An 11,598-nucleotide genomic window follows, 5' to 3' on the forward strand; every position below is an offset into this window, starting at 1 on the left:
GATTTTTGGGTTGAAATTTTGGGTCTAGAGTATAGCTGCATCAAATGAATAAAATCAGTGTCTTGTTCATTACTATACATTTTCTGGCAGTACATGACTTCACCCTTGTGCACAGGACCTTGTCCTTCCTACAGCTGCTCCAGTAAAAACCATATGCAATAAATGGGACCTGACATGCTTAATTACCCGTGAATAAAGGCCTTCTGTGCTACAATTAATCCACACTAACCTACCAGTATCCAGCATACCGTTTAACAGCATTCCTATCACTTACCTTTCTCCTTATTTTGTGACACCCTTTGGTTAAGGGTGAGCTTTTGAAAATCCATTTTTAAAATGTAATATTTCAGATTTTTAATAGCAAACAGTTTTGACACAGATAAAAATCAAAACCTTTATTACAAAAATAAGTTAAACTCACCTCCTCTTACAGTATAAAACAATTTATTTGCAGGAATGCAAAAACGGTTGTTGGCCACCAACAATAGTTTAAAACTGGTAACTTTTCAAAGGTTTGTTTGTTTATACAGACTTGTCGAGAGGGAGTTAACTGTGTACAAAACCGGATCAACTGTTCAGTCTCCTTTTGCAATGCATGAAATAAGGAAAAAGTAATACAAGGCTGCAGTATCCCCTTTAAACCGGAGGACCATCAGTCTTCTAACACATCTATCCTGGAAATTTGAGACTTCTGTCACATATGTTATAAACGTGACAAAAAGGCAGCGTGTTAAGATGTTACCGTTCGTGTTGTGCATGATTAGGAAAAATCTGTACACGTGAGATCTGATGACTTTGGAACATAATTGTGTACGCAACTTTCAAACAGATGCGTTTTTATAAAAAAACGAAGACACTGTCTTCCATAGAGAAAAAAAGGGACACTGCAGGTATAGTCAAAAAGTAGTTGAAGCTTTTTCTGATGTTCAAGCTTTTACAAAAGTAACATTTTTCTAAACTATCATACAACCAGTAACTACATAATCTGAAGAAGCAAGGCAGCTAATTCAGTTCAAATGAGATCAAGGCAGGTCCTGTTCAGGCTCATCATATGAGATCATTATACTTGCCCAGTTTGACTGTTCGCAGTGTCAGAGCAACAGCAAAAATGACTATATTACATTAAGTACATCTGTTCTGCTGCTGCTCTTGTGCATATTTTATGTGGAACAAGCCCTGCCTTCACCAATAACATTTTCCCTATTTACAGTACAGACAGGGCAGTTTAATCCTCTGTACTGAGGTAGTTAACCAACCCTTTAAAAGACAAGTTCTGAAAAGAACCACTTTTCCTGGAATGCCTGACTATTGATGCCAGGTGGTTACACCTAAAAACCGGCAAAACGTCCTCTTTAAACCTTTCCAAATCAATTTAGATTAACATATTCCAACATAAAGCTGCAATTAGCACAAAAATATACAATAGCATCAAGCTCCATTTGAGCCACTTCAAACTAAGACAAAGTGCAAAATACATTTTACATTTCATTTCAGGATAAGCATCCTTAAGGAAATCTGAACATCTTTGATAGGTATTTAAAATGGCATTTTCTTTTTGGGGAGGGGCAGAGGTCAGGGGAGGTGGCAAGTTTTGTTAATTTCAATACTTATATCCCAATGTGTAAAAAGAAAAAAGTCCAAGCACGTCACAAATTCTTGAATTTGCTCCGTTGATTATCTTTCAGGGTGGCAGTCAGGGAGATATGCTTCTGAAAGGCTGGAATATCATTGGACCATTACGTTGACCTTACCATCACATCCATTGGCAGCTTCTGGTGTAACCCCACATAGCAAGTCAGTCTTCATCATAACAGTTCAGGTGCAGCCTCGACCCCTTTTCCCTGCTAGCCAGGCAACAGAAGAACTAAATTAGAAGTCAGTTTAAAAGACAAAAGGGCCACAACATACATGTGATCACACAACTAAGCACTAAAAAAAGTACAAATAATGATCTTACATAGAGCAAAGGCAAAAGCAGCAATGTGCAACTACCAATGTCTAAACTACCACACATCCCTCCAAATTCATACATGCATACAAATTAGACTTTAGCAAAACATCCAAGCAGAACAGTGGTCTTGCTGTAATCAATATAGGTGACAACAGTCAAGGACTTAAGATGGGTGGGGTAGAGAAGACTTGGGTCTAATTTAAATGGTGTTCCTTCATTCTGTGTGCAAAACCCAAGACATTTCATGCAAGCCAATTGCCCTCCCCCCACCTTACGCACTGTACAGAATACTGACTCGAATAGGGAAATTACCAGTGCTTTGGACAGACATGCAAGATCAAACTCTAAAGGCCACCAGGAATGCAACAACAGGAAAAATGTGCTTTCCAGATAGCCACTAAGGTGCATTACAATTTTCAGGAGTCAATAATTTCATCAAAATTTACCAGCTGAGCGAATTTTCTGTGCATCTGTTAAAAACCCAGGTTCAAATGAGGTCTGAGCATATCAAAGTTTAAATTTTGTAATGAGGCCTGTTGAAATATCAATGTGGGAAAGAAATTACCGAACTGTACTATAAGATTTAAAACTCAGCAGCATGCAGAGGTGACAATGCAGGCATAGAGCCAATATATGCAAACCTTCAATCCATTTCCTCCATAAGGTGCCTTAAATTTGAGCGCAATTTGAAAAGAAAATTTGCCGAAATATGAATTTGAAACAATTTTTGTGTTTTAAAGTCAAATTTAAGTTTTCCCTAAAAAGATTAACTATTTCCTGTACTCTACAAAGTTGAATTAAAAGGAGAAAAAAAATACATTTTTGCCATTTAAAACAAAGAATAAAATTCCAAAAGCAAATAGCCCATCTTTGCTTATACAAAGAAACGTGCATTTCCAAACTTGAGCTTGAAACATATCAAAATTTTAAAAATACCAGTTTGTCAGAACCAGGTGGGAGTATTGTTAAAGTCCAAAGCGGATTGTTAAAAATAGAAATCTTGCCAGATGTCACAATTTAGAACGGCAACCATTCAGATTTAGGCTTAACTGGTTTTCAGACAAAATAGTTTAAATCTGCAATTTAAGTCCTACTGTTCTACTTCCACTGTTCCCCAAAAGAATCTTGATAAAAATCCTGGTTGTCAGAGTTGTATCCATAGTTACCAGAATGATCACAACCTTGGAGTGGTTGCTGAGCAATGGGCTGAGGGCCCCAGTTCTGATTAATTTTCTGGCGCCGCTTGGAATCTGGCTGGCTGTACCCATCAGCTTTGCGTTTGCCTCTTAAATTTCCACCGCAGCCACCCCTTGTACCACGTACCCCGCGGCCTCTCTGCTGAACGCCTCCTCTGCCACCACGTGCCCCTCTGCTTGATCCTGGACCACCTCGCTGTGAGAAGCCAGCCCTGGCCCGTGGAGCTCCAGCCCCCCGGCCCCGGGCAGGAGAGGAGCCCCGTGCCCCTCTGGCTCCTCTGCCTCGAGTGGGAGCTTGAAAGTCATCGTAGCCATAGTAGGGGTCTTCATATCCGCCACGGTAATTATGATAGTCATAGCCATAGTAATCATAGTAATCTTCATAGCCATAGTAATCAGGAGGGTACGAATAACCACCCCTACTACCTCCTCTGCCCCGACCTCTTGTTGGAGGCGGCATATGGGGGGGGGCATAGTAGTAATAATCATCATACCTGAGCCAAACAAGACATGAAGGAGTAAAAGGGGGAAAGGAAAGTTACTGGCATGTTTTAAGCACATGAAACCACTGAACATGTAAGCACTGATCATCATACTTCAGGGTCACAACCAAGAATCAAAAATGCCTAGAGTATTATTTATATAGCTCAACTTCCTTCAACTTAGAATGTCAAGTTTGTATACTAAGCTACATAGAATTAGCCTTTGTAAAACTAGATCATTTTTACCTGAGCAATTCAGAAGTACGCTATTTATTATATTAACGGGCCTTCTCCAGGCAATTACAGCAGGAACAGGGGATTTACATGAGTCCTCTAGAGCACCAGATGTAAAAACTTCACTACCTGCTTATATTTCAGGTTTTACTTACATTTGTGTTTTTGCTGCTTGCCTCTGTGCTTTGCGCTCTTTCCTCTTCTGGTCTGGAGGCTTCGCAAAAACAATTTCAATGTTCTCTCCTTCCAAATCTTTACCGTTCATTTCAGCCAATGCCTAAGAAAAGAAATAGTGGGATGCATTAAACAATGTCACCCTCAACCAATCTGTAACACAGTCAAAACATAGCATTGATTGTAATTACTGGGTATCCTCACCTTTACAGCACTATCACGTTCATCGAAGTGAATGAAGGCATAATCTTTCAGTTTCTTCACTCGTTCCAGCTTCCCAAACTGGCTGAATGTCTTTTCAAGTATTTCCTCTGTCACAGTGCTGGCAAGGTTCCGGACAAACAAAACCTTCACCTGCAATACAAAAATGCTCCAACATTCAATGTTTAACAAAGCAAAGGACAAACCGTCAAGTGAATTAGTTAATCCAATACACATAAAAAAAAACTAGCTTAGTTACAGGAAATGTAACTGCTTTCACAGCAGAGGAAGTGTTCAGCCAGTCTGGTCATTCTCCAGTAGTACTACCTTGGCCATAACTTCTGGGTCAGGGTCTTCAATAGGGTCTGCCCACTCCACTGTAACCACGTTGCCCCACACTTTGACCTTGCCACTCATTAGCCTGCGTCGGGCTTGGGCAGCAGTTTTATGGTCTTCATACTCCAGGAAGCAAAAGCCCCGGTTCTTTTTCTTGTCATCTGGCTGATGGTACAATATGACATCATGAAGACCCTCTGTGACAAGGGGACAAAGAAAAAGATAAATCAAAACATAAGCTAATGGCAGGTACACCTCACTTTTAAAACTTTACCTAATTCATAAAAGAAACAGTCAAATGGAATTCCTGTCAAACTTATTTGGCTAAAATCATTTGATACAAAGAACTATGTGGTCTTTACCAATCCCCCCAAATTACAGATGAAATGTAAAATGCTTCCCAAATTATTGAATTTAGTTCCAACCAAAGCAAAATGGATTTTTGGTTGATTTTGATCAACATAAACACTTTTTAAAGGAACCTTCCCCATACATAGAGTGCAAAACACAACATTGCATTTTTCAAAGGGATACATTTTCCATGCACTGATATCTTTTACCTGTGACTTTGGAAAACTCTTCTAATATCTGTTCTTTCGTTTTACTCTTGGGAATAGAGCCTACGAACAGTCTGTTATTGGCTACTGAAATGCAGACGCCGATGTGTTTGCCAGGGCGAATTTCATTATTATTACACTGTAAAGAGGAAGGGGGAAAAAAAAAAAAAAAAAAACATGCTATTAGGGACACACTAATCAGCACCCCTTGCAGCATTCCCAAACAAAGACACACAGGAGTATACCTACCAGCTTCACTGCCTCCTGGGCAGCCTCTTTAGTGCAGAATGTAACAAAGGCATAACCCCTGTTCAGGCCACTTAGGGGGTCCATCATGAGGCGAAGGTCCCAGATCGGGCCCGCTTTCTCAAACAAGGGGACAAGTTCATCCTCAAACAGATCCCTTGGAATTTTGCCCACAAAAATCTGCAGAGAGTTGTTTTCAATAGATGAGGATAATTTTTACAGCATTATGAACTTTTTTAAAAAAAAAAAAAAAAGACATCACATTACATTCAAATTTGAGGCCAGAAAATAACAATCGGTGTCCAGTCAGATCTTAGCGGTGAACTGTCAATGTGACAGGAGCCACTCTAGAATAAAATATGTACTTCATCATGTGGACACATTTTAAAAAAAAAAAAACTTTATAATGATACTTCCCATTTTGACATGCTTAAATAGCATAAGCAGACATCATGGGAGAACCACAGAAGATGCTGCAATGAGTAATGTCTAAAACTTACCTCTGTACCAACAGTGGGCTGTAGACCTGAATATACAGACTCTGGAGGTGGACCACCATACTTCCTTTGACCTGTTGTCACATCGAGCGTGTAGCTGGTTCGCTCCAGCAAAGCCTGTTATGAGGGAAAGCACACACTGTTAGCCTAAATGGGAAAAAAGCTGTGTGTGGTGTATCAGTCTGAAGTTCCAGACTAAACTTTTCATTAAGATAAAAAGGGGAAAAAAAAAGTGTCCTTCTGAGCAGATACTGTGGATGTGTAAATCAAAAATTAAACTTAGCTGGTATGTTTCCATTTCTATATGAAATCTCACACCATCTACTATGACCTTGATTTAAAATGCTACTCATATTACAGGCACTGCTGTCAGGAAGAAGTTTGCATGCTAAAATGCACATTACACATTGGTTTGGTAGAAAAGCAAATACCTTTATTTTAGCTTCATCTGGTCCTTTGTTGGAATCTGAAACTTTAGTGCCCTGTTTCTCCCTCTGTCTATAGGTCTTCATCACTCCACAGAGAAAGGCACTTTTGTTCTGGCAAACAGAAAAACAATAAATAGAGACAAGTCATTCCACACACTATTTTATGTGTAATACTACCTAGTGCATAAAAACACTCACTTGCACATGCGACAGATCACTATCCTTGAACTGGAGCAGAACTTGAAGAGCGCCTTCTTCATTAAACTCTTTCAATGCCTCAATGGCCCTTTCATCTAAGTCACAGTGTGCTACCAATCCTGTGAAAGAACAGTCCAAATGTTAGTTTATGGTGATTTAACAGGCCAGCAGCAAAGCTTAGGCGTATTGTTTGTGAAATCAGATATGAGCCGGTACCCAAAACGGTAACTAATCTGCATATGGATTACATCATGCGGACATCATAAAATAAGATTATACATACTGTAGTTTGCATGTGTCGTGCTCTGTGGAATGCTGTAAGCCAATTAGAGAAAATCTCAGCTGAAATACACTTTGTACTGCCACATTACGTCTTGACAGTTCATTAGCTCACAAACTATGAAATCAGCTATGCAAAAATACAAAGTGTCCATATCACGCGATATCAAAACAGTCAAAGTTTTTTCTTTTACATGGCAGCCTGAGACAAAGCCCCAATTTCCACCTTTTCAGCACCATTCACAACAGATGTGTTGATGTAACCTGATACTGCCATCTTCACAACCCCCAATCCGATCCCCCTCCTTTATAATTAGCATGACCACGATGTGCTTTCGAGGGGCACATCACCTGTCTCAGCCCCGGACAGCTGCTGCCATTGTTCTTGCGTGTGCCCAGCTGGCAACACACTCCCCTCGGGACCGCACGAGAAACCCCCCCGGCTACTGTACACCAACACTGCTAATCCTCAAAGGCTTACACATTAAACAGGGCAGCATGTATAAATTGTCTGAAAATACAAAATAAACGTCAAAACCTTACATAGAGTAACACTTTAAAGTTGTGGGGATTTTTTTTTTTCTCTAATTTTAGGACTGCAGTACCCATTTTGCATGGAAACCACAAAAAGTTGCTCAATATCCCAATTCCCACATTTAGTAGTAATACCAGATTGTGAAGAACATGCAGTAATTGCAAAATGAAAACCAATGCGGAGGGGTGAAAAAAACAAAACAAGAGGTCTTTTGGGTGTTTGGTGCTCCTTACCTGCTATGTAAATTTCATCTAGTTTTTCAGCAACTTTCTGTGGTAAACCAGCCTCTATTAAAGTGTGGAAGTGCTCAGAATGGGTAACTGCAGCCGTCGTGTCCATGGCTTCTTCCGTGCCATTCCCATTTACATGCTCTGTGGCCATGTCTCCAGACATCTGTGCAAATGCAATGAGCCAAATTAATCCACAGACTCGAGGCAGGGTCATGAATCAAAACGCCACGCCGGGGGGTCAGAGATGAGCCCGTCACCTTCAGTCAGGCCAGCTCTCACTGACTGAGTGACCGGCAACGCTGCTGGGGGGCCACGGCAGCTTTTTGAAAACGGAAGACATTTGATTTGTAGGACTGTGTAATGTTAACGATTACACTGCGATCTTCTCCCAAAATGACCTGGCATCATCAGAAAAAGCAGGTCTGAGAAATTATATGAGCCAGAGTCTGGCAGAGAAGTTTTGACTTTTCCCACAACGTGACTGCTTAATTTATGCAACCGGGACAACTGGTTCGGTGCTCTTCGAGGCCGCTGCGGTTGTTGAGAAGCTCCGTGTTTCCCGCCCTGTGCGGCGGTGGCGCTGTCCGGGAACAAAGCCCACCCAGCCCGCCCCAAATCGGTCCCCACCCATCGTCGGCCCGGGCTGCCGCCACGGAGTTGCACACGTGTTCCGGCGCGCGCGGGGCTCCGGCCCCCAGCAGGCCCCGACCCGACCGCAGGCGAGCAGAGTGGAGGCGGTCGCGGGGCGAGTCCAGCACACACACAGTCCCGCTGAGCATCCTCGAGGAGGGGCGCGCGTGGCACAATTCGAGCCACCCTCGAGGCGAGGCGACAAAGCGGAGCAGCCAGGGAGTCGGCCAGGATCCCTATATGCTAAGCATGCTAACGTTAGCCTGATCGAGTACACCGCTCTCTCGTCCTCATCGCCCTTAGCCTTTACCGCATTCGGCAGAGCAGAACGTAAGTACTTAGTACATACTAGAGAAATGAGCGAAACGTCGAGAGCCGAGGCGTAGCGAAAGCACCGCAGACAGTGCCAGCCATGTGTCGGGAGAGTCGCGCTCCTGAACGGTTTGCTGAGACACGCGACAGAGAGGACTTCACCCGGCCTGCCTTTGAATGAAACGCGCCCTAAAACACAACCACCTGACCGGCTCGAGCAAATCGTGAGCTCGAGATGGAAAATTACCACTGCAAATCTGCGGCACAAAAAGCCTACCTAAATGATGTTTAGGACACATACGAAGCGGACCCGACATGAGGCCTAGCTGGCCAACGTGCCTCTAACTGGAGTCCATTTTCAAAAAGCCGGCAAGAAACGCCGCGCACAGCCTCTGTGTCTGTCCACATTGTTTCAAACACTCCCAGAAGAGCCGCCGAAACGCTGCCTCCTGACGCCAGGCCAGTTGGCAATTTTATTTTTATACATTTACCTGTTGTTGGTTCGCTATGGCGTGCGGAATGAATTATTTCAGAAGGAAGTGAATTTGAAAAAGAAAGGAGAAATGTACACAACTCCTCGCCGCAGGTCCGGCTCCGGTGCTCCACTGTGTATGGTGTAAAATGGCGGCCGCGCTCACGCCGACAGTTTCTCCCGACTACAGGGTTTCCTGGTCAGTGGCGCACGGGTTCGCCCTTTTTCGCGGCGCAGTCGGCAGCGCTGTCGAGCGGCGGCGAAGAGAAAACGGGGCGTGGCCGACGCGAAGGCGGTGGCTTTGCGTCACGACGGGCGGGACGTCATGTCAGCACGCGCTCCAGAACAAAAGGCTTGGAGCCGGTTCACCGCGCGCGCCGTTTTTTGGTATTACTATTCGCGCACGAGACTGAAGTGGAGAAACTGCACCTTCATCATGGAAGATGTCGATAGGTGCGATGTGTTTTTCCGAAATGAACCTTAGCTTCATCGTGCACCCCCCAAGTTCCGCTCAAACTCACCGATGCATACGGAACGATTGGAACTGTATGTGTTCAACATTCAAAAAATAGCCAGCAAATGTCGTAAGGCCTACTAACTCTACTGTCGCTGACGCTGGTGACAGATCGCATATCATGTAAATCCATTTTGAATAGTTAACTTTGTTGAAGGACGAAAATCGGATAAGTTGTCAGTCACTAAAATCAAAATTAATACGTATATATTTCTATACTTGAAAAAAAAAACAGATTTCAAACACATTAATACTTACTGGCCTCCTCAGTCTTGTTGTTACAGTGAGTTTCTCTTTATATATATATCTTGTCACTTTCGTGAAGTGTACGTTCTGAAGCTTGACGCCACCACCAGTCCTCTGTGGAGTTGACCTGTGTGTGATCAGAATCCCCAGGATGGCTTTGGCAATGTCTCTGAGGGCTTGGCGCTGCCCCACCAGTAGCCAAGCTGCTGTTGTGCTTCTATTTTGGGACCTTTTGAAAATTTATGACTTGCAGTTGCAAATTCAGATTGCCACAGACTTCTTTGTAATGTCCCACAGTTAACTCTGTTGCGTTTCAGAAGTCGTATCCGTATGCCTCTCGCTCATGGGAATAAATTACATTTTTCATTTAGCTGAGACTTTTCTCCAAAGCAACTTACATTGTGAATTTACCTACAGATATTTACCCATTTATAGCCTGGTAATTTTAGGGGAATGATGGTAGTGTAGTGGTTAGTGTTACTGCTTTTGGACCTAAAGGTTGCAGGTTTGATTCCCACCTCTGGCTATAGTACTCTTGAGCAAGGTACTTACCCCGATATGCATCAGTAAAATTACCCAGCTGTGTAAATGATTGTAAGCATGTAATAACTGTGACCTTAATAGTGTAAGTTGCTTTGGAGAAAAGCATCAGCTAAATGTAAATTTAGGGTAAGTACCTTGCTCAAAGGTACTACAGCTGGAGGTTGGATTTAAACCTCCATCCATCATGAATGACCACTTGTCCCGAGCCTCACCCAGCAACACAGGGCACAAGGCCAAAGGGGGAGAGGACACACCCAGGATGGGATGCCAGTCTGTTGCAAGGCATCTCAAGCAGGGCTCAAGCCCCAGATGTGCCACGCAGTGGGCACTGACTGAACCTGCTACACCACCACACCCCTAAACCTGCAACCTTTGGGGCCAAAGGTAGTAGCTCTAACAGCTACTCTACCAACTGTCCCATCAAAGTATGATTTGTTAACAATCTTTTATGAATTTTGTGCTTGGTGCAACACCTTGGGAACAAGAAATTATCTTGATATTTCTGCAGCAGGAATACTGATGCATGCACTAGGGTACATGCAACATTTACATTTATTCACTTAGCAGATGCTTTTCTCCAAAGCAGCTTAACAATGCATGCTATGTGGTGTTATCAGCCCACACACCTTATTCACCAAGGTAGCTTACACTGCTAGAAACACTGCTTACAATGGGTCACTCATCCATACATCAGTGGAACACACTTTCTGCAACTCACACACTGTGGGGAACCTGTACAGCATGTCTTTGGACTGTGAGAGGAAACCCACACAGACAGAGAGAGAACATGCAGACTCCACACAGACTGAGCGGGGATCAAACCCACATTCTTTCACACCACCCAGGCATTGTGAGACAGCAGTGCTGCTCGCTGTGTCACCCATAGAACCATTATGGAACACCATCACTTAGCCTAATTGAATATATGTCATGTTGTAGAATAAAATCCTCCACCTGTCCAACATTCAGGACCCTGAGGAATTTGTTCAAATTGGTTACACATTTGGTATTCTGGTCTTTAGCCAGGGCAAAACCCCCAGAAATGAAACAGTACAGCACAATTGCATGAAATCATTAAAAGAGTTTTCAAGAATAAGATTATTTAATTCTTCCTCAAAACTCTATTTTGTGATAAGACACAACCGTGAAACTGGAAAATGGAAAAATTTGAAGTTGGTCTTTTATAGTGTCAAACAAACCCCCAAAGGTGCATAAATGTTTATGACAAAGAAAATAAAGGAAACTCAGCTATACAACTTGCAAAAGCTGAAGTGTCAAATGGTTTTTGTTGATCTTTATGTATTTTGCACAGTCTTTTCTCCAAGGCAAAAATGTGT

At 42.8% G+C, this 11,598-nt stretch overlaps 1 protein-coding gene across 5 annotated transcripts; it reads right to left on the reverse strand.

Annotated features, from left to right (window-relative positions):
• Positions 1–434: 434 nt before the first annotated feature.
• syncrip (synaptotagmin binding, cytoplasmic RNA interacting protein) lies at positions 435–9,134 on the reverse strand. 5 transcript variants are annotated; one of them, XM_018743844.2, is made up of 12 exons: positions 8,978–9,056; positions 7,548–7,707; positions 6,501–6,619; positions 6,306–6,413; positions 5,878–5,991; positions 5,381–5,557; positions 5,135–5,270; positions 4,566–4,771; positions 4,242–4,391; positions 4,019–4,140; positions 3,275–3,641; positions 435–1,841 (listed from the first exon to the last, which is right to left on the reverse strand). In XM_018743844.2, exons 2-12 carry the CDS (start codon positions 7,705–7,707, stop codon positions 1,806–1,808), a joined length of 1,695 nt encoding a protein of 564 aa, XP_018599360.1. In that variant the 5' UTR covers positions 8,978–9,056; the 3' UTR covers positions 435–1,805. The 5 variants fall into 5 exon arrangements, with proteins under 5 accessions (XP_018599360.1, XP_018599359.1, XP_018599358.1 ...); XM_018743843.2 differs by having other exon boundaries at positions 435–1,844; XM_018743842.2 differs by lacking the exon at positions 435–1,841 and having other exon boundaries at positions 2,843–3,641.
• Between the last annotated feature and the right edge of the window lie 2,464 nt (positions 9,135–11,598).

Source organism: Scleropages formosus, chromosome 1 (assembly GCF_900964775.1).
Source record: "Scleropages formosus chromosome 1, fSclFor1.1, whole genome shotgun sequence".
NCBI lineage: Eukaryota > Metazoa > Chordata > Actinopteri > Osteoglossiformes > Osteoglossidae > Scleropages > Scleropages formosus.